Source organism: Rhinopithecus bieti, unplaced genomic scaffold (genome assembly GCF_001698545.2).
Source record: "Rhinopithecus bieti isolate Rb0 unplaced genomic scaffold, ASM169854v2 scaffold_81727, whole genome shotgun sequence".
In the NCBI taxonomy this organism is placed as follows: Eukaryota; Metazoa; Chordata; class Mammalia; order Primates; family Cercopithecidae; genus Rhinopithecus; species Rhinopithecus bieti.
In genome coordinates, this window is record NW_016834786.1 from 164239 (window position 1) to 184387 (window position 20149).

At 48.5% G+C, this 20149-nt stretch overlaps 3 protein-coding genes across 8 annotated transcripts; 2 read left to right on the plus strand and 1 right to left on the minus strand.

The window, feature by feature from the left end:
• The first annotated feature begins 2092 nt into the window (after nucleotides 1-2092).
• On the plus strand, nucleotides 2093-5871 carry PTPMT1 (protein tyrosine phosphatase mitochondrial 1). Of its 2 annotated transcripts, XM_017865765.1 has the most exons (3): nucleotides 2093-2266; nucleotides 3585-3776; nucleotides 5647-5871. In XM_017865765.1, exons 2-3 carry the CDS (start codon nucleotides 3633-3635, stop codon nucleotides 5803-5805), a joined length of 303 nt encoding a protein of 100 aa, XP_017721254.1. In that variant the 5' UTR covers nucleotides 2093-2266; nucleotides 3585-3632; the 3' UTR covers nucleotides 5806-5871. The 2 variants fall into 2 exon arrangements, with proteins under 2 accessions (XP_017721254.1, XP_017721255.1); XM_017865766.1 differs by lacking the exon at nucleotides 2093-2266 and having other exon boundaries at nucleotides 3579-3776.
• A 501-nt stretch (nucleotides 5872-6372) lies between these two features.
• KBTBD4 (kelch repeat and BTB domain containing 4) lies at nucleotides 6373-12976 on the minus strand. 4 transcript variants are annotated; one of them, XM_017865760.1, is made up of 4 exons: nucleotides 12862-12976; nucleotides 11351-11968; nucleotides 9779-9885; nucleotides 6373-7966 (listed from the first exon to the last, which is right to left on the minus strand). In XM_017865760.1, exons 1-4 carry the CDS (start codon nucleotides 12878-12880, stop codon nucleotides 7106-7108), a joined length of 1605 nt encoding a protein of 534 aa, XP_017721249.1. In that variant the 5' UTR covers nucleotides 12881-12976; the 3' UTR covers nucleotides 6373-7105. The 4 variants fall into 4 exon arrangements, with proteins under 4 accessions (XP_017721249.1, XP_017721250.1, XP_017721251.1 ...); XM_017865761.1 differs by having other exon boundaries at nucleotides 12757-12940; XM_017865762.1 differs by lacking the exon at nucleotides 12862-12976 and adding an exon at nucleotides 12480-12740.
• On the plus strand, nucleotides 12911-19937 carry NDUFS3 (NADH:ubiquinone oxidoreductase core subunit S3). Of its 2 annotated transcripts, none has more exons than XM_017865763.1 (7): nucleotides 12911-13096; nucleotides 13206-13322; nucleotides 14379-14476; nucleotides 14689-14838; nucleotides 15952-16077; nucleotides 16212-16331; nucleotides 19686-19937. In XM_017865763.1, exons 1-7 carry the CDS (start codon nucleotides 13021-13023, stop codon nucleotides 19851-19853), a joined length of 855 nt encoding a protein of 284 aa, XP_017721252.1. In that variant the 5' UTR covers nucleotides 12911-13020; the 3' UTR covers nucleotides 19854-19937. The 2 variants fall into 2 exon arrangements, with proteins under 2 accessions (XP_017721252.1, XP_017721253.1); XM_017865764.1 differs by having other exon boundaries at nucleotides 13206-13271.
• The last annotated feature ends 212 nt before the right edge of the window (nucleotides 19938-20149 follow it).

Consider the following 20149-nt stretch of genomic DNA (forward strand, 5'->3'; position numbering starts at 1 on the left):
CTGGGCGACAGAGCGAGACTCCCTCCGTCTCAAAAAAAAAAAAAAAAAAAAAGTTAAGTTGGGCCGGGCGCGGTGACTCACGCCTGTAATCCCAGCACTTTTGGGAGGCGGGAGGAGGAGGCGGGCAGATCTTTTGAGCCCAGGAGTTCTGACCAACCTGGGCAACATGGCGAGGCCCCCATCTCTACAAAAATACAAAAAGTAGCCGGGAATGGTAGCGTGCGCCTGTAGTCCCATTTACTTGGGAGGCTAAGGCAGGAGAATCACTTGAGCCGGGGAGGTGGAGGTTGCAGTGAGCCGACATCTTGCATTCCAGCCCAGCCTTGGGCGACAGGAGTGAAACAGTCTCAAAAAAAAAGTGCAAGTTGCCAAAGTCTGATTTCTCCTTTGTGAAGGAATGTAATGTATTCTTATTTCGGTAACCAAAATCAGAAATTAAAATTGAAAGGCAACTTTCCTGTGCCTTCCTGATTTCATTCATTCTTTCTGCACTTTGACCTCTGAGTATGGGTCAGCATTCCCAGTGTTAAGGATTCCAGATGAAGGCCCTGCCAACTATAAGACGAAAAGCACCCCCATAACACGTCCCTCTCCCCACATTTTTCATAAAACTGTAGAGTTAATTTGGCTCTGATTTGGGGGAATTTTTAGTCATATGTTAGAAATCATGGTGGAACTACAAAGTTCTCTCATAACAAAGTTTAGACCTAAAGCATAACTTTCATTAAATGTGACTGGCTTGTTTGTGGAATCTTCCACAATGGTTATTAGAAGATGTTATCTGGCCGGGCGCGATGGCTCAAGCCTGTAATCCCAGCACTTTGGGAGGCCAAGACGGGCGGATCACGAGGTCAGGAGATCGAGACCATCCTGGCTAACACGGGGAAACCCCGTCTCTACTAAAAAAATACAAAAAACTAGCCGGGCGAGGTGGCAGGTGTTTGTAGTCCCAGCTACTCGGGGAGGCTGAGGCAGGAGAATGGCGTAAACCTGGGAGGCAGAGCTTGCAGTGAGCCGAGATCCGGCCACTGCACTCCACCCTGGGCGACAGAGCGAGACTCCATCTCAAAAAAAAAAAAAAAGATGTTATTTACAATGTGATTAAAAATGTTGCTCTATCTTTATAGTGTTTGGCATCTAATAGCACTAAACAATTATCTTTCTCATTTGTTTTACTGATACAGCATGATGAAGATACTATTATTTCAACCTGAGGATTTTTTGAAACCTTAAAAATATTTGTGACTTGGCTGGAAGGATTTGTGACTTGGTCAGGCGCAGTGGCTTTGACGCCTGTAATCCCAGCACTTTGGGAGGCTGAGGTGGGTGGATCGTGTGAGGTCAGGAGTTTGAGATCAGCCTGGCCAAAATGGTGAAACCCCATCTGTACTAAAACACACAAAAAAATTAGCCGGGTGTGGTGGCAGGCGCCTGTAATCCCAGCTACTCAGGAGACTAAGGCAGGAGAATCGCTTGAACCCGGGAGGCAGAAGTTGCAGTGAGCCGAGATTGCACCAGTGCACGCCAGCCTGGGCGACAGAGTGAGTCTCCGTCTCAAAAAAAAAAAAAATGCTGACCTTCATTCAGAACCATAAAGTCTCCGATACTCATTATTAAGAGGTTAATAATAAGAGTATCTGGAGGATATCTGAAGTCTTAAAGCATAAAGTTTGCCCAGTTGCCAGAGACCTTATTTCTATTTCTTCTTCTTTTTTTTTTTGAGACAGTCTCACATCTCACTCCATTGTCCAGGCTGGAGTGCAATGGTGCAATCTCAGCTCACTGCAACGTCTGCCTCCCAGTTCAAATGATTCTCCTGCCTCAGCCTCCCAAGTAGCTGGAATTACAGGTGCCCGCCACCATGCCTGGCCAATTTTTGTATTTTTTGTGGAGATAGGGTTTCGCCATGTTGGCCAGAGTCATCTCGAACTCCTGACCTCAGGCGATCCACCCACCTTGGCCTCTCAAAATCTGGGATTACAGGCGTGAGCCACCACACCTGGCCACTTATTTCTTCTTTGTAAGTGGTGACATTGCACTAATGAAGGTCAGTGCATTGTTTTAATTTAATTTTTTTTGTTTTTTTTTGTTTTCCAGACGGAGTCTTGTGCCTGGCCCATTGTTTTAATTTTAAAATGATAACCCTATTTTCTACCATGTGCTTCCTCAAAAAAAAGTGGTAAAAAAAGAGGAGACTTATGGACAGAGAAATAGAAAGCCCTGGCAAAATATTGTACTCCACATCTGCAGCTGAATCACTACACAGGTGCCAAAATTATACAAAAAAAGTTACACTGACTGGACCTGGTGGCTCATGCCTGTAATCCCAACACTTTGGGAGGCTGAGACAGGAGGATGGCTTGAGGCTAGGAGATTGAGACCAGCCTGGGCAACATAGCGAGACCTCCATCTCCATACAAAAAAATAACAAAATTAGCCAGGCACAGTGGCATGCAGCTGTAGTCACAGCTACTCAGGAGGCAGAGGTGGGAGGACTGCTTGAGCTTAGGAGTTTGAGGCTGCAGGGAGCCATGATTGCACACCACTGCTTTCTGACCTGAGCGACATAGCAAGATCGTGTCTCTAAAATAAAATATGTATATTTTTGGAGATGTTGTTTTTCTCTTGTCACCCAGGCTGGAGTACAATGGTGTGATCTCTGCTCACTGCAACCTCTCTCTCCTGGGTTAAACAATTCTCCTGCCTCAGCCTCCCTAGTAGGTGGGATTACAGGCGTCCGCCACCATGCCTGGCTAATTTTTGTATTTTTATTAGAGACAGGGTTTCACCATGTTAGCCAGGCTGGTCTCGAACTCCTGACCTTAGGTGATCTGCCCACCTCGGCCTTACAAACTGTTGGGATTACAGGCGTGAGCCACCATGCCCGGCCGAAAAAAAATGTTAAGATATTTGCAGCTGAATTTTTTGCAGCTAAAATATATATAGCTAATATTTTGCAGCTAAATATTCAAGTACACAAAGGGTAGTTTAAGAACACTTTACCTGCTGGTGTGGTGGCTCACACCTGTAATCCCAGCACTTTGGGAGGCTGAGGCGGGCGGATGACCTGAGGTTAGGAGTTCAAGACCATCCTGGCCAACATGATGAAATCCCATCTCTACTAAAAATACAATTAGCTAGGCTTGGTGGCGCGTGCCTGTGGTCCCAGCTACTCAGGAGGCTGAGGCAGGAGAATCGCTTGAACCTGGGAGGTGGAGGTTGCAGTGAGCTGAGATCACACCACTGCACTCCAGCCTGGGCAACAGAGCGAGACTCTGTCTTAATAAAAGAAAAGGAACACTTTAAATCTTGGACATAATTCTAACTCAGCAGCATAGCTGTTGTTTGATGAAAAACCAACTATGTAGGCCAGCCATTTTAAATACATTTCTGTCCTCACCTGGAATGGGGAAAAAAAGCATTTCTGTAAGAAGTTTCTATTTTAGAAAACAGGAAACGGTGTATTCCCATTGTAGTAAACCCTGAAACTTCCCTGTTGCTTTGCTGCCTCTTAGGAGCCCCTTATCATCCCACCCACATCACGTTTTTTTCATTCTTTTTCATACTGGTGGACCTGGTTCCAGGAGTGGAAGAGACTAGGAGTCGAGCAGCTGCGGCTCAGCACAGTAGACATGACTGGGATCCCTACCTTGGACAACCTCCAGAAGGGAGTCCAATTTGCTCTCAAGTACCAGTCGCTGGGCCAGTGTGTCTACGTGCATTGTAAGGCTGGGCGCTCCAGGAGTGCCACTATGGTGGCAGCATACCTGATTCAGGTACAAAAGTTCTTTCTGGGCTGGGCATCGTGGTACATGCTTACAATCCTAGCATTTTGGGAGGCTTGAAGTGGGAGGATGGCTTGAGCCCAGGAGTTTGAGACCAGACTGGGCAACATGGCAAGCCGTCTCTACAAAAAATACAAAAAGTTAGCTCGGTGTGGTGGTGTGCACCTGTAGTCCCAGCTACTTGGGAGGCTGAGATGGAAGGATCACCTGAGCCCGGTAGGTAGAGGCTGCAGTGAGCCATGATTTGTGCCACTGCACTGCAGCATGGCCAGCAGAGTGAAACCCTGTCTCAAAAAAAAAAAAAAAAAAAAATCTTTCTGGTCCCATTTATAGCAGATTTCCAGAACTTCAATAGCATGGTCTACTGGTGGGCCTTGTTGGAAGGAGCTGTGTGCTTGATTTCAGGCTGTTGGGAGGTGGTGTGGTATGATGGAAAGCACCTGAGCCTTGTGACAGACTAACCTGGGGCTCTGCCGCCTGCCAGTGAGGATCAGCAAAAGTGACTGATACCTAATGCTGTTTTCTCAAACTAAATGCATTATGAAGTTTAAATAAGAAATTACATCAAGTGCTGGCCTACAGCGGGCACTCTAAAAATGGAGTTGCAAAAGATATTCAGCAAAAGGCTAGACACTTGTTCTAATACCATGTCAGGGAACAATACTGTAGATAATAGTGCTGATGATTTTCAGCTTTATAGTACTCAAGTTTCTTCAAGTATTCCAGAGTAAAGTTCTGGATATTAGTTTCTGGAAACAGGCTCCAAACTAGATTCTGCCTATTAATTTGTCATGATTGGCAGGTGGGATGCTTTAAAAATATTTAGGAGAAGCAAATACCCTGTAGTCCATCATCATTTTGTAACCTGAGTTACAAAATGGCTCCCACAGAGCATTTTCTAAGTCATGTGAATAACTAAGTTTGGTCTTGTGTTACTGTGGACTAGTGTGTATATAGTTGAACAATACTAAAATTTTGGTCATAAGGACTCTGCTGGAATCAGGGTCTCAGGAGGGTATTTTGCACCAAGTGAGTAATGAATTAGCAAGCTAGAAATCTGTATTTTCTTGGTTCTGTTCAGTTCTAAACCAATGAGTATCCTTAGGACATGTTAAGCCTCCTATTTAAATTATGAGTACTTGTTTTTCTAGCCATGGTGACAAGTTGCATAAAAACATTTACTGCAGGCCGGGTGCGGTGGCTCACGCCTGTAATCTTAGCACTTTGGGAGGCAGAGGCGGGCGGATCACGAGGTCAGGAGATTGAGCCTGGCTAACACAGTGAAACCTCGTCTCTACTAAAAATACAAAAAATTAGCTGGGCGTGGTGGTGGGCGCCTGTAGTCCCAGGTACTTGGGAGGCTGAGGTAGGAGAATGGCGTGAACCTGGGAGGTGGAGCTTGCAGTGAGCTGAGATAGCCACTGCACTCCAGCCTGGGTGACAGAGCAAGGCACTGTCTCAATAAAAAACAACAACAAAAAAACATCTATTGCATACTTGTTCCTAGAAGTTCTTTTAACCAAAGCCCAGCTCAGAGAGAATGTGGAGTAGGCTGAGGCAGTCTTGAACTTAGGACCTCAGCTTCTCATGGGCAACTTTCTTTTTCTAGGATTTGGCAGAGCAAGAATTGGGTAGAAAGACTGACTTTCCACCTGGCCTGTTGCATAGTATTGTGAGACTGGCTGACTGCAGTGGTTACAGTACTCTCCCATTTATAATACAAGGAGCATGATTTTTAATGCCTCCAAAATGGAGTTTCCAAAGAAATGAAACTCTCGAAGTCCTTTAGCACCTGCTCATGTGTCAAGGGCACATTGACACCTGCTTCTTTCTCTGCTGATTTCTCAACCCTGTACTTCAGGTGCACAGATGGAGTCCAGAGGAGGCTGTAAGAGCCATCGCCAAGATCCGGTCTTACATCCACATCAGGCCTGGCCAGCTGGATGTTCTTAAACAGTTCCACAAGCAGGTTACTGCAGGGGCAACAAAGGATGGGACTTTTGACACTTCAAAGACATGATGTACGTGGATTAGAAAGAACTCAAGACACTCCTGCTTGATACAGAATAAAAAATGCTTAACAGGACCAACAGGGCTTAAGTCCAGACTTGACATAACTGAAATATGCCAAGAGGTAATAGGAAATTCTGCTTTTTCTGTCTTGTTTCGTTTTCTTGAGATAACACTCTTGTGTGGCTAGAAAGGAAAAGATTTAGTGTGGCTTATATTCATGGGATACAGGACAGGGATGGGGCCATCTTCTTTTCCTGAATAGACCTAAAGAAGTATTTTAACAAAAATCTACTATGTACCTAATATGGTGCCTAATATAATATTTAGCACCACAACTCAAAAGACTTAGCACTAGAAAAAAGGAAACTCCGCTCTGGCTCTTTGCCACTGTCAGAATCTGAGTCTCACTGGCCCTGTGGAGGAGGGATCCTGTCTGGAGAAGTGGGAGCATGGGCTGCAGTCAGGACCGCTGCAGACTGAGCCATGTGGTGGTACGTAAGGAGTCCCCCTGAGGGAATGAAACACCCTCACCTCTTCAAAGTCACCCCTTCGGAATTCAACACAGACACACACATCCCTTCAAAAACTTTTATTTGTATCAACACTTCCTAGCTCTTGACTTAGCTTAGAGCTTTTAAAAGAGCAGACACCTTATATATTTGAGCTTGAAAAAGTTTCTGCTATTAATCAGAAATAATCATTTCTATTTTCTGGCTTATCCCTTGGAATAAGCCAAAAATAAAACCAAAGTTACATTTCCTGACAGATGGATGAGAAAACAATAGAAGGAACGTCCTGAATTCTAGAGTTGACTCTTGCTGGTGAAGTGCACCTTCAGCTTAGTCCATTCTCCTAAGTTAAGCCTGAAGGAAAACTCTTAACACCTAATTCTTTGTGGAAAAATGATCAACTAGCCATTTCATAGGCTATAGAACAAAAGTACAATTGGGCATCTTTCCTTATGTCCTGGGATCAGGGGTGCTTATATTTAACATTTATCAGGTAAAGAGGAGAGGCTGTGCCTAAGGTCTGAGAAACAGCTTACTTAAAGCAAGCTGTGGTGAGGCACACAATGACTAGGTGGTGGCAGAGAACAGGTTGGCCTACTGTCAGTTCAAGCAACCAGCTGAGCAGCAGCAGTCTAAAAAGCCCCAAACAGAACACCTCCATGGGTTCAGGGAAGGGCTGAGGCACTGCCTTTCTAGTATGTGCCAAAAAATACATTACTCTGAATTGGGGCCCAGGGGACTTTGGGTTTGGATGGGGAGGGAAAAGGAGTGAGCAGCTCTCCTCCCCTCCCCACAGCCTTAGGCCAACACAAACTGCAAATTGGTAAGCAGCACCTTAATACCTCTTGTGACAGTTACGGCTGAAGTGGCAGGGTCAAGCTTGTAGGTGTTGGCATCCCCCTTTTTATATCGGTCTCGGAAGACATAGATGTTCCCGTTACAGCTGGCAATCTTCCAGAGGGATGGGGCAGAGCTCCAGGCCTCAGGAAGGCAAAGCCGGGTGAAGCTGTCTAGCAAGGGATTGTAACATACCAGGGAGTCCCCTTCAGCCACGATGAACACCAGATCTTTATGCACAGCTGCGTGCATGTGGCCTGCAAAGGGCAGCACATAGGGCTTCACATGGCATTTGTCTGTCTCTGTGTCAAAGCACTGGATGAGTCGGGAAGGTTTGGTAAAGAAGTCCAGATCATTCTCCTCCCCCCCCAGTAAGTAGATGATCCCATTGAGGTTGGCACCAGCAGCCCCTGACACAGCCACCTCTAGCTGGGTTGTCTCTGTCCACACATTATCACCTACGCGATAATAAATGACTGCATTGGAGAGGGTATCTTGTAATGTCTTGCCACCCAGTGAATATATGGCATCTTTCCCGGGCACAGACACCAGGGTGTGCTGGAGCCGGTCCCGAGGCAAAGGAGCACACCACTCCCAGTCAACAGTGGCATTGTTGCACTTCCACATGCGCCGTGGGATGGACCCTCCCACCACATACAAGTCTCCACCATGCTTGCAGGCCGCAGTGATCTGGTGGCACAAGCTGTTTTGGCCACTTACACTGATGGAGTCATCTTCTGCACAGTGCAAGGACACAGCCAACGAGTGGGTACGAGATGACTCTTTCCCAATCAGGTAAATGTGCACATTCTCCCCAATTTCCTATTGGCAAAATTAAAATTACATGACAGCTGTTATGTTCTAGGCTAAGGCTCCGCTAAGACACATATCCTTAAGATCCCGGACTTCACACTTGTACCTAGCTTTAACATACTACTCTCTAATTACTGTATGGCATCCAACTGTCCTCTAGTCACTTTCTTTGAGGCAATTTATGCCGGGAGGAGAATCTTGTATTCACCCTTGTAACTTTTAAAATTCTCAAAAGCTGGTGCTTTGGACAAAGGGTGATTAAGATTGTTAACTTGATGAAAGTAGTTCTCAAGGAACTTTGAAAGCTCATAGAGGCCGGGCGCGGTGGCTCAAGCCTGTAATCCCAGCACTTTGGGAAGCCGAGACGGACGGATCACGAGGTCAGGAGATCGAGACCATCCTGGCTAACACGGTGAAACCCTGTTTCTACTAAAAAAAAATACAAAAAAACTAGCCGGGCGAGGTGGCGGGCGCCTGTAGTCCCAGTTACTCGGGAGGCTGAGGCAGAATGGCGTAAACCCGGGAGGCGGAGCTTGCAGTGAGCTGAGATCCGGCCACTGTACTCCAGCCCGGGCGACAGAGCGAGACTCCATCTCAAAAAAACAAAACAAAACAAACAAAAAAAAAAAAAAAGAAAAAAGAAAGCTCATAGATTGGTGGTTCTGGGGTTACAAAGACATCCTTCTTCCCAGCTTATATCAACTTCAAGCCAGAGATGACTTATTCAAAAAAATAATAAATATAAAAAATTAAAAAAACAGAGATGGCCAGGCATGGTTGCTCACACCTGTAATCCCAGCACTTTGGGAGGCTGAGGTGGGCAGATCATCTAAGCTCAAGAGTTCGAGACCAGCCTGACCAATATGGTGAAACCCTGTCTCCACTAAAAATACAAAAATTAGCTGGGTGTGGTGATATGCGCCTGTAGTCCCAGCTATTCGGGAGGCTTAGACAGGAGAATTGCTTGAACCCGAGAGGTAGAGGTTGCAGTGAGCTGAGATCCTGCCATTGCACTCCAGCCTGGGCAACAGAGTGAGACTCTGTCTCAAAAAAAAAAAAAAAAAAGCAAAACAAAACAGAGATGACCATTCATAACCTGGCCATCAAAAAGAGGCCAGGTTAGGTCAGGCGCACTGGCTCACGCCTGTAATCCCAACACTTTGGGAGGCCAAAGTGGGCGGATCACCTGAGGTCAGGAATGAGACCAGCTTGGCCAGTATGGTGAAACCCGTCTCTATTAAAAATACAAAAATTAGCTGGGTGTGGTGGTGGGCGTCTGAAATCCCAGCTACTTGGGAGGCTGACGCAGAAAAATCACTTGAACCCAGGAGGCGGAGGTTGCAGTGAGCCGAGATCACACCATTGCACTCTAGCCTGGGTGACAAGAGCGAAACTCCATCTCTCTCTCTCTCACACACACATACATACACACAAAGAGGCCAGGTTAGGCCAGGCACAGTGGCTCACACCTGTAATCCCAGCACTTTGGGAGGCAGAGGCAGGCAGGCCATCTGAGGTCAGGAGTTCCAGACCAGCCTGGCCAATGTGGTGAAACCCCATCTCTACTAAAAAATACACAAATTAGTCAGGTGTGGTGGCAGCACCTGTAATCCCAGCTACTTGGGAGGCTGAGGCAGGAGAATCACCTGAAACTGGGAAGTGGAGGTTGCAGTGAGCTGAGATTGCGCCACTGCACTCCAGCCTGGGCGACAAAGCGAGAATTGTCTTAAAAAAAAAAAAAAAAAAAAAAGAGGCCAGGTTAACTGATGGCGAGAATGCATGGAGAGTATGCAGTCTCAACAATCAAGAGATTTGCCTTACCTTCAAGCTTGTCCTGAGTGACTCTGCAAAAGCCTCTCTTTCCTCTTTATTAAAGTTAATCCAGGCTTCTATTGCCTCTGTTGGGTTCTGAGAACATGGAACTCCATCTGTGAGAGCCAGAGGAAAGGCATGGTCAGTGACAATCCGAAAGAGAAATTCAGAGTAAGGGACTTAAAAGATGTGAACCACCTTATTAGACTACTCCTGGGCATGTGTATATGTGTACATGCATACATACACATATACATGAAATTAACCTGAAATTGCCCTTTTTTTGGGGCGGGGCAGGGTCTCACCCTGTCGCTCAGGCAGGAATGCAATGGCACAATCACCATCACTGTAGCCTCAACCTCCTGGGCTCCAGCAATCCTGCTACAGCCTCCCGAGTAGCTGGGACTACAAGTGTGCACCACCACGCCTGGCTAATTTTCTTATTTTTCTTTTCTTTTTTTTTTTTTTTTTGAGACAGAGTCTTGCTCTGTCACCCAGGCTGGAGTGCTGTGGCCGGATCTCAGCTCGCTGCAAGCTCCGCCTCCCGGGTTTACGCCATTCTTCTGCCTCAGCCTCCCGAGTAGCTGGGACTACAGGCGCCCGTCACCTCGCCTGGCTGGGTTTTTTTTTTGTATTTTTTTAGTAGAGACGGGGTTTCACCGTGTGAGCCAGGATGGTCTCGATCTCCTGAGCTCGTGATCCGCCCGTCTCGGCCTCCCAAAGTGCTGGGATTACAGGCTTGAGCCACTGCGCCTGGCCTGTGCCTTGCTTTTTTAAATCAAAATGGATGGCTCGATATGCTCCCATCTGCCATGGAAGCAACCTACTAAACTATAGAGCTCACACCTTTTTTTTTTTTTTTTGAGATGGAGTCTTGCTCTGTTGCCCAAGCTGGAGTGCAGTGGCACGATCTCGGCTCACTGCAACCTCTGCCTCTGGGTTCAAGTGATTCTCCTGCCTCAGCCTTCCTAATTAGCTGAGACTACAGGTGCCCACCACCACATCCAGCTAATTTTTGTATTTTTTTGTGGAGACGGGAGTTCACCATGTTGGCCAGGGTGGTCTCGAACTCCTGACCTCAGATGATCCGCCCACCTTGGCCTCCCAAAGTGTTGGGATTACAGGCGTGAGCCACCGTGCCTGGCCAACCTCACACCTTAAGTATGGTTATATCTCACTTGCAGGGTTAGGATTGTTTCCTGACGTTGGCCCATCCCTAAAAAAGTGTTTAGTCTTAGATATCTTACCTCATCACCAATTTACATAGGTAAATAGACCCACCGGGACATCCAAAGTACAGGAGAAATTAGAGTATAATACAAATCACTCCTCAGTACTTCTGTGTGGTTAAGTGTTGTGCTTTAATTTTCCTGGCTTCTTCCTCTAACGCACTGTGTCTCTGACAGCAATTACACTGAATCTCAACTCAATCTTTCTCAGCAGGTTATCTCAGTAAGAATGCAGGAATAATAATGTAAACTAACACCAGGAAGCATGAGGGTTCCTTTCTCCTAAACTAGAACATTCACTGAACATCACAGCCAAGGAACTGGGTATGGTGTGTCCCCTCCCTAAACTTACCCGAGATGATATCTGTGAGTAGGTGGTGAGGCAAGTGGAGAAATTCCTCTGTATTCTGCAGCTGGGCCAGGTGGGTCTTGGCACAGTGTTTGGCAGCAGTATAGAGCTCAGGATCACTGTGCCGATCTGCCAGCCACATCACCTGAAGGCAGTTTCCCACTTGCACTGTGCGGGCCAAAAACCGAGAGCATTCCTCAAAGAGAGATGTCAACTGATACATGTCTGACACCTCATAAATTTCCTGCAACTCCTCAGCTCGAAGTTTCACAGTCCCATGGTAGATATAATCAACCAGGAGCTGGAAAACAGACTCACTGACATCCTGCAGCACAATCACCCGGTTGTGGGCCTCCTTCAGGTTGGAAGTGAACATGGATCGGAAGAAGCAGCTCTGAGCTGAGAGGACCAGCCGATGGAGCTGAAACTCCCGGCCTTCCACCGAAATGGTGACATCAGCAAAGAGCTCCTCCTCTAGACACAGTTTCATGATGCCTTGAGCCACACGGCCTGAGTGTGACCGATCTTTGAAAGTGTAGTTCACAAAGTAGTTCTCATCCATGGATGCTCCAGGCTCCTCTGGTGATTCCATGCTAACCAACTTCTCTCTCTGCCAGCTGTCTGCAAAGCAACACCACCTTGAGTAACTTGCGGAATTCACAGCCATAATCTGTGAATCCAACTGTCCAACTCAGGGAGGGAAACGGAAGAAGTGAGAGCAAAGTGGGTCCAGATTGGCCTTAGTCCTGGCCCTGTCCATGATGTCCCTGGCGCTATCCTTTAACCAAACCTGGGTTCGTTCTCCTCAGTGGCACCACTCCGCTAATGAAATCAATAAAAGTTCCAACTCTGGGTGTTTTCCTGAGAAAACACGGAATAATTCCGTTCCATGATATTAACAAAAGACTTGGGATTTAGGTCAATATATGAAAGCAAAGGGCTGGGGGAGGCCTGTGACCGTAAAAGCCTTACTAACCAAATAACTGGGGCATAAAACTAGTGAAGTTCGGGGCAGTAGAATCAGACAAAAAGGACCCCCCGCCCCGGCCTAGTGGCCAGCTCCTCTCCTTCCCGGCGCATGGAGTTAAGACGCTCCATGTGAGACCTAGCCTGGGATATACGTCAGTCTCACATTTGCTCTCTTCTGAGCTACTTTTCCCGCTCGCTTGAAAGACTCCCTATGGCTGCGTCCCAGAACTCAAGTCCAGCCGCCCTCAAGGCGGGGCACTGGGAGGCCCATCGCCCTGTGCGATGTCCCCGCTCCACCTGGAGTCGCCTGGGAAACCGTCGCCTGGGAAACCGTTCTTCCCACTCAGGCCCGCCCGCCCTCGTCAAAAGCTTGGCTGAGAGAGCGGGGGAGGGGTGTGTAGTGCAGAACCCAGAACGCCCGCCCCCTCCCCTCCTCTCACCCGTCTGGTTCTTCAACGTCCTCGCCTTCTCTCCAGGCTCTGCCACACGGAGCTAGGACCACGCTCACTTCACGGTTTCCCTACCTGCCTGTCTCGCTTTCTCACCTGCGTTCCCTCCTTTCATCCCGGAGCCCGGAACCTCTGCTTCCGGCTCTACGTCCGCCCGGAAGAAGATCTGCTGCACACTTCCGCTTCCGGTCCGTGCCCTTGGGGCTCCGTGTCCTGCTGTCTTTCCGTCTGCTGCCTAGTCTGCGTCTGGGTAACATGGCGGCGGCGGCGGCGACTGCAGGAGCTAGGCTGTGGTGGCGTGGAATCGTGGGGGCCGCGGCGCTGACCAGGGGTGAGAGGGGCAACTAGCTGAGACCGGGGTCAGGCGCAGCGGCGTGCCCAGTGCAGAGAGCTCTTCAGGCCTCACCCCGCGCGTCTGTGCCTTTTATCTCCCTGTGCAGGGGCTGGGCGACCCTCAGTTCTGTTGCTGCCGGTGAGGCGGGAGAGCGCCGGGGCCGACACGCGCCGTGAGTATGTGCTGGCAGCGCTCTTCCCCGAACTGTCGGCGGGGCCCCCAGGTGCCTGTCCTTGCCCTAGGATGCCCTTCCCTGCGTCTTCCTGGCAAATCTTGGAGACCTGACTGCGGTGGTCTTCACCCTGCATGCAGAATCGAGCCCTCCCTGTACCCTTAGGCCTCTCTGTTATGGCCCTGATTGTCCCTTGTCCTTTTCAATGGTCCCCCTTTTTGTCTGATTAAACTGTCAGCTCTTTGAAAGCAAGCAATGTGCCCTTTAGTCCTCACCTCACGTTAATTGAGTGCTTAATGTGTGCCTGGCACCTCGCTAAGCGTTTTAGTGAATGATCTTATTTCGTCCTCACAACAGCCTTATGGGGTAGATAGTATCTTACTCTTCTTACTATAGATCAGGAAACAGTCCAAAGAATTAAACTGCCCAGGGTCAGAGACCTAGTGAATGACAAAGTAGGCCTGCCTGCTGCCAGAGGCAGGAAAAGCTAACCATCATTCCGTAGCTTGTGATGTGTGAGTGCTCAGTGGTTTAGGGTTGCATGAATGAGTATGTACATATTATGTTACAGTCAAGATGCACGCACTGGGAGTTAGGAGACCTAGCATTTTCCCTTTTCTGGGCCTCAGTCTTCTCATTGATACAAAAAAAAAAAAAAGTAGGTTTCAAGGAGACAGTCTGTGAGGGCTCCTCAAGCCCTGAATTTCTTATCTTGAGAACCTGGTATAAACTTACATGCTAAGGAGTTACAGAGAAGCAAAAGTTCTGGTTCCCATCCTCAAACAGCTCTTAGTCTGACAGGAGAACTGAGACTACTGCTTTAGCAGAAATGCAGGCAATGTGAGGGAAGAACTGTAATTGTGAGAAGAGGTGAACACCCCAGCTGCTATATTAAGAGTCTTTCTGAGGACTGTGTAGTTAAGGTAGCACTTTCCCCAAGTTTTCATCATTCTATTCCCTGGAAGGGAAACCTTTCACATGCACCTTTCTCAGGGTGCTGCAGGGAGCCTTTACTGGATTTGACATCCCTTACAAGCCCAAGAGACTGGATACAGGGCTGGCTTTTGCCTTCTCCATTTCTTTGTTAAATATGCCTTTTCCTTCCAGCCACTGTCAGACCACGGAATGATGTGGCCCACAAGCAGCTCTCAGCTTTTGGAGAGTATGTGGCTGAAATCTTGCCCAAGTATGTCCAACAAGTTCAGGTAATACGTACCACTGTTATTTGGGTCTGGGCCAAGAAAGAACCATGTTCTCAGGGCATGTGGGAGAGGGCAGACTGGTTTCAAAGAAACTACAGACTCCTCCATCCCAACCTTGGACTTTTCCCTCAGCATTAAGCCAGGTGACTCCAGCTGAAGTTAGCTGTTCCCTCAGTAGCTCTTTGTTCCCTCTCCCCTCCCTTCCATGTGTGCAGGTGTCCTGCTTCAATGAGTTAGAGGTCTGTATCCATCCTGATGGCGTCATCCCAGTGCTGACTTTCCTCAGGGATCACACCAATGCACAGTTCAAATCCCTGGTTGACTTGACAGCAGTGGATGTCCCAACTCGGCAGAACCGTTTTGAGGTCAGTCGGGAGATTTGAGAAGGTTTGGGGGGTAAGGGTATTAATTTCAGTTTGTAACAAACAATAGAGCACAGCAGTTAAACTGGGACTTCAGAGTCAAGTAGATCTCAAGTTTGGATCTTGGTTCTGCCACTAAATGGCCATGGGACCTCAGATAACTCAAATATTTTGTTTAATCTTTCTTTTTTTTTTTGACCAAATCTTCCTCTGTTGCCAGGCTGGAGTGCAGTGGCATGATCTTGGCTCACTGCAACCTCCGCTTCCCGGGTTCAAGCTATTCCCCTGCCTCAGCCTCCTGAGTAGCTGGGACTATAGGTGCATGCCACCACACCTGGCTAATTTTTTGTATTTTTTTAGTAGAGACGGGGTTTCACCATGTTGGCCAGGATGGTCTCGATTTCTTGACCTCGTGATCTGCCTGCCTTGGGTTCCCAAAGTGCTGGGATTACAGGCATGAACCACGGTACCTGGCCCTTGTTTAATCTTTCTGAGCTTTCATTTTCTTATCTGGAAAATAAATATAAAGCTGCCCCTATCTTACAGAATAGTTGTAAGGATCCAGTGAGATAGTTCAAGTAAATTGTTAGCACACAGTAAGTTTTCAATACATTTAGCTATTAATATTTTACTGATTATCTACTGTTTGCTAGACTCTGGGATGGAGAGAGAAATAACATGAAGTATTTGTCCTCCAGGAGTCCCCCACACTCTAGTGAAGGAGAAAGATACCTAAACAGCTTACTGTAGTAACATATAATACAAAGGATATTAAGAGGGATGCTTTAAGAAAGCAGGAGGGGCACTTGGCCCTGTCTGGGAGGCTTCTTTGAAGAGAGAAAATGTTTGTGCTGAATCTTAACACATGAGCAGGAGACCAGGAATTAGCCTTGTGAGGTGGACCAGGGAAATATTCCTGACAAAGGGAATAGCATGAACAAACACAGGCATGCTGACATGCTAAGCTACAGCTGTGGCCTGGGCCTTTGGAAGTAGTTGTAAGCATAGGAGAATCTTGAGGATTTGAGGTTCAGAATAGAAGGCAGGGTCACAGGGCAGAACTCTCCCAACCAGGGACTCCCATCTCATCCCTCCAGATCCTTCTGTTCTCCCTAGATTGTCTACAACCTGTTGTCTCTGCGCTTCAACTCACGGATCCGTGTGAAGACCTACACAGATGAGTTGACACCCATTGAGTCCGCTATCTCTGTGTTCAAGGCAGCCAACTGGTATGAAAGGGAGGTGAGTTACCGGATATGGTGGACCTGCCTCTGGGCCAGAGTTGCAGAACTGGTTGAGACTATGGGATGCCACGTAGCCCCTTCCCCTGTTGTTGGTCTTGATGGATTGGCTGTTTGAGGGGGTCTCTTTCCTAGATCTGGGACATGTTTGGAGTCTTCTTTGCTAACCACCCTGATCTAAGAAGGATCCTGACGGATTATGGCTTCGAGGGACATCCTTTCCGGAAAGACTTTCCTCTATCTGGCTATGTTGAGGTAGGAGCCTTGGAACTGGGACAGCAGTCTCAGGGAGGGACTTGCAGGGAACTCAGGGGATCCCCGGGAATGGCAGGAAATGCGGTCTGTGGATTGTGGTGGTTTAAGAGCATGGGCCCTGGATTCAGATCCTAGTTTCATTTTTGTAACCTGGGGCAAATTACTTGGTTTGACTGACTTAGCTTTCTCATCTTAAAATGGCAATAATAATAGCACTTAACTAATAGATTTGTGACAGGCATTAAATAATGTATGTATAGGCTCACGCCTGTAATCCCAGCACTTTGGGAGACAGGAGGAGTGCTTGAGTCCAGGAGTTCGAGAACAGCCTGGACAACATGGTGAAACCTCATCTCTACAAAAAAATAGAAAATTAACGGGGCATGGTGGTGCATGCCCGTGGTCCTGGCTGCTCAAGAGGCTGAGGTGGGAGGATCACTTGAGCCTAGGAGGCAGAGGTTGCAGTGAGCCAATATCATGCCACTGCTCTCCAGCCTGGGTGACAAAGTGAGACCCTATCTCTAAATAAATAAATGCGGCCGGGCGCAGTGGCTCAAGCCTGTAATCCCAGCACTTTGGGAGGCCGAGACGGGCGGATCACGAGCTCAGGAGATCGAGACCATCCTGGCTAACATGGTGAAACCCCGTCTCTACTAAAAAAATACAAAAAAAACTAGCTGGGCGAGGTGGTGGGCGCCTGTAGTCCCAGCTACTCGGGAGGCTGAGGCAGGAGAATGGCGTAAACCCGCGAGGCGGAGCTTGCAGTGAGCTGAGATCCGGCCACTGCACTCCAGCCTGGGCGACAGAGCGAGACTCCATCTCAANGTGACAGGCATTAAATAATGTATGTATAGGCTCACGCCTGTAATCCCAGCACTTTGGGAGACAGGAGGAGTGCTTGAGTCCAGGAGTTCGAGAACAGCCTGGACAACATGGTGAAACCTCATCTCTACAAAAAAATAGAAAAATTAACGGGGCATGGTGGTGCATGCCCGTGGTCCTGGCTGCTCAAGAGGCTGAGGTGGGAGGATCACTTGAGCCTAGGAGGCAGAGGTTGCAGTGAGCCAATATCATGCCACTGCTCTCCAGCCTGGGTGACAAAGTGAGACCCTATCTCTAAATAAATAAATGCGGCCGGGCGCAGTGGCTCAAGCCTGTAATCCCAGCACTTTGGGAGGCCGAGGCGGGCGGATCACGAGCTCAGGAGATCGAGACCATCCTGGCTAACATGGTGAAACCCCGTCTCTACTAAAAAAATACAAAAAAAACTAGCTGGGCGAGGTGGTGGGCGCCTGTAGTCCCAGCTACTCGGGAGGCTGAGGCAGGAGAATGGCGTAAACCCGCGAGGCGGAGCTTGCAGTGAGCTGAGATCCGGCCACTGCACTCCAGCCTGGGCGACAGAGCGAGACTCCATCTCAAAAAAAAAAAAAAAAATGCTGTATGAAGCCTGCTGTATTGTAAAGGCTCAATTGATGCTATGTGTGTCAGGGTCTCACTCTGTCACCCAGGATGGAGTGCAGTGGTGCGATCACGGCTCACTGCAGCCTCCACCTCCAGGCTCAAGTAATCCTCACACCTCTCAGCCCTCCGAGTAGCTGGGATTACAGGTGTGCACCACCATGTCCAGCAAATTTTTGTATTTTTTGTAGAGATGGGGTTTCTCCATGTTGCCCAGACTGGTCTCAAATTCCTGGGCTCAAGCCATCTGCCCACCTCGGCCTCTCAAAGTGCTGGGATTACAGGCATGAGCCACCGCACCTGGCCAGTGCTATCCATTATTGTAATGATAATTTTAATGATCAAGGCAGCCTTGAGGACATAGTCTGTCCCTAAAACCTGAAAGTAGAGGATTATTTTACCCTGCCCTGGCTCTCTGGGAAGGCAGTGACAGGGAAGACACCAAATGTTTAGCCCTCAAAAATTGCCTCTGAGGTGGGACCAGTAATGTGAATAAAGAATTTCAGGCCGGGCGCGGTGGCTCAAGCCTGTAATCCCAGCACTTTGGGAGGCCGAGACGGGCGGATCACGAGGTCAGGAGATCGAGACCATCCTGGCTAACACGGTGAAACCCCGTCTCTACTAAAAAATACAAAAAACTAGCCGGGTGACGTGGCGGCGCCTGTAGTCCCAGCTACCCGGGAGGCTGAGACAGGAGAATGGCGTGAACCCGGGAGGCGGAGCTTGCAGTGAGCTGAGATCCGGCCATAGCACTCCAGCCTGGGTGACAGAGCGAGACTCCGTCTCAAAAAAAAAAAAAGAAAAAAAAAAAAAGAATTTCAGTGGTGCTGCAGGTTATTTGCAGGAAGATAGTGTGTAATATTATTACTCATGAATTTTATAGCAAAGTAACTGTTTAGAAATGCTGAGATGTGGTGCTCCAGCCCTGCTCTTTTAGTCCCCAGTCACTCCTGCTGTGTTAGTGCTTTGGATGCTCCTATTTCCCTCTTAGGCTACTTCTGGGCAGGGCTTATCTCCCTCGCTTCTCCCTTTCACCCCACTCCTGCTACCTGCCTCACCTGGTTTGCCTCTTCCCTCTAGCACCTGATGATCCTGACCTCATCCATTTGATCCCCCAGTAACAAGAAAAGCCATGTCTGGCCGGGCGCGGTGGCTCAAGCCTGTAATCCCAGCACTTTGGGAGGCCGAGACGGGCGGATCACGAGGTCAGGAGATCGAGACCATCCTGGCTAACACGGTGAAACCCCGTCTCTACTAAAAAACAAAATACAAAAAACTAGCCGGGCGAGGTGGCGGGCGCCTGTAGTCCCAGCTACTCCGGAGGCTGAGGCAGGAGAATGGTGTAAACCCGGGAGGCGGAGCTTGCAGTGAGCCGAGATCCGGGCACTGCACTCCAGCCCGGGCTAGAGCGAGACTCCGTCTCAAAAAAAAAAAAAGAAAAGCCATGTCAAATGTACCGCTTTAGATCTGGACAGTGGATATGCCAAGGGCCTGGGGCCAGAGGTTGTGTATCTGCCAGTTTAGGTTTACTCTTTTCAGCCACCCACTACTCTAATCCTGGGCAGATGCTTACCATTACCTTGTAAGAGTGTGTGGGTGGGTGAGCAGTCAGTTGGGAGCTCCTGATGCAGGAGTGGTGAGCAGGGGAGTCTGACTGGTGCTGGCAGGGCATGAGAGGTATCCTACATTTTGGAATCTCACACTCTAGCTGGTTAGGATGTGATCTGATGGGTAACACAGGTGTGGATGGAGACTTATTAACAGAGGCTGGGACAGGAGTCAGTAACGGAGAGGAACTGGGCTGGGGAAGTCATCCATAGCCTCGTGAAAAATAGGCTCCTTTGTAGCTATAATAGGGACTTCCTTAGTGCTCAAGCCTGCCTTTTGCTCCTGCAGTTACGCTATGATGATGAGGTGAAGCGGGTGGTGGCAGAGCCGGTGGAGTTGGCCCAAGAGTTCCGCAAATTTGACCTGAACAGCCCCTGGGAGGCTTTCCCAGTCTATCGCCAACCCCCGGAGAGTCTCAAGCTTGAAGCCGGAGATAAGAAGCCTGAAGCCAAGTAGCTCCAGGGAAGGCATGTGGATCCTAGACAGCACCTTATCTAAGATTGAGTGTCGGTGTAAATAAAAATTCCTACTTAGACTCACCAATTCGTGTGTGCTTGTAATGGAGAGAAATGATGTTTGGGGACACAGGCAGGCAGGGGTGTTTCCCTGCTCCCTTAGAGAGACACTACTAGAGCAGGGAGTCTTGTGGGTTTTTTTGTTTTTTATTTTCTGAGACAGTGTCTTGCTCTTGTTGCCCAGGCTGGAGTGCAATGGCGCAATCTCGGCTCACTGCAACCTCCGCCTCCTGGGCT

What these genes read in the sequence shown, in the direction of transcription:
- PTPMT1 (XM_017865765.1), top strand. Translation starts at nt 3,633, where the DNA reads ATGACTGGGATCCCTACCTTGGACAACCTCCAGAAGGGAGTCCAATTT. An exon ending in TGGCAGCATACCTGATTCAG is followed by an intron (nt 3,777 to 5,646) that starts GTACAAAAGTTC and finishes CCTGTACTTCAG; the next exon opens with GTGCACAGATGGAGTCCAGA.
- NDUFS3 (XM_017865763.1), top strand. Translation starts at nt 13,021, where the DNA reads ATGGCGGCGGCGGCGGCGACTGCAGGAGCTAGGCTGTGGTGGCGTGGA. An exon ending in CTCGGCAGAACCGTTTTGAG is followed by an intron (nt 14,839 to 15,951) that starts GTCAGTCGGGAG and finishes TGTTCTCCCTAG; the next exon opens with ATTGTCTACAACCTGTTGTC. An exon ending in CTCTATCTGGCTATGTTGAG is followed by an intron (nt 16,332 to 19,685) that starts GTAGGAGCCTTG and finishes TTGCTCCTGCAG; the next exon opens with TTACGCTATGATGATGAGGT.
- KBTBD4 (XM_017865759.1), bottom strand. Translation starts at nt 12,014, where the DNA reads ATGGCTGTGAATTCCGCAAGTTACTCAAGGTGGTGTTGCTTTGCAGAC. An exon ending in ACTCACAGATATCATCTCGG is followed by an intron (nt 9,886 to 11,350) that starts GTAAGTTTAGGG and finishes TGGCTCTCACAG; the next exon opens with ATGGAGTTCCATGTTCTCAG. An exon ending in CACTCAGGACAAGCTTGAAG is followed by an intron (nt 7,967 to 9,778) that starts GTAAGGCAAATC and finishes TTTTGCCAATAG; the next exon opens with GAAATTGGGGAGAATGTGCA.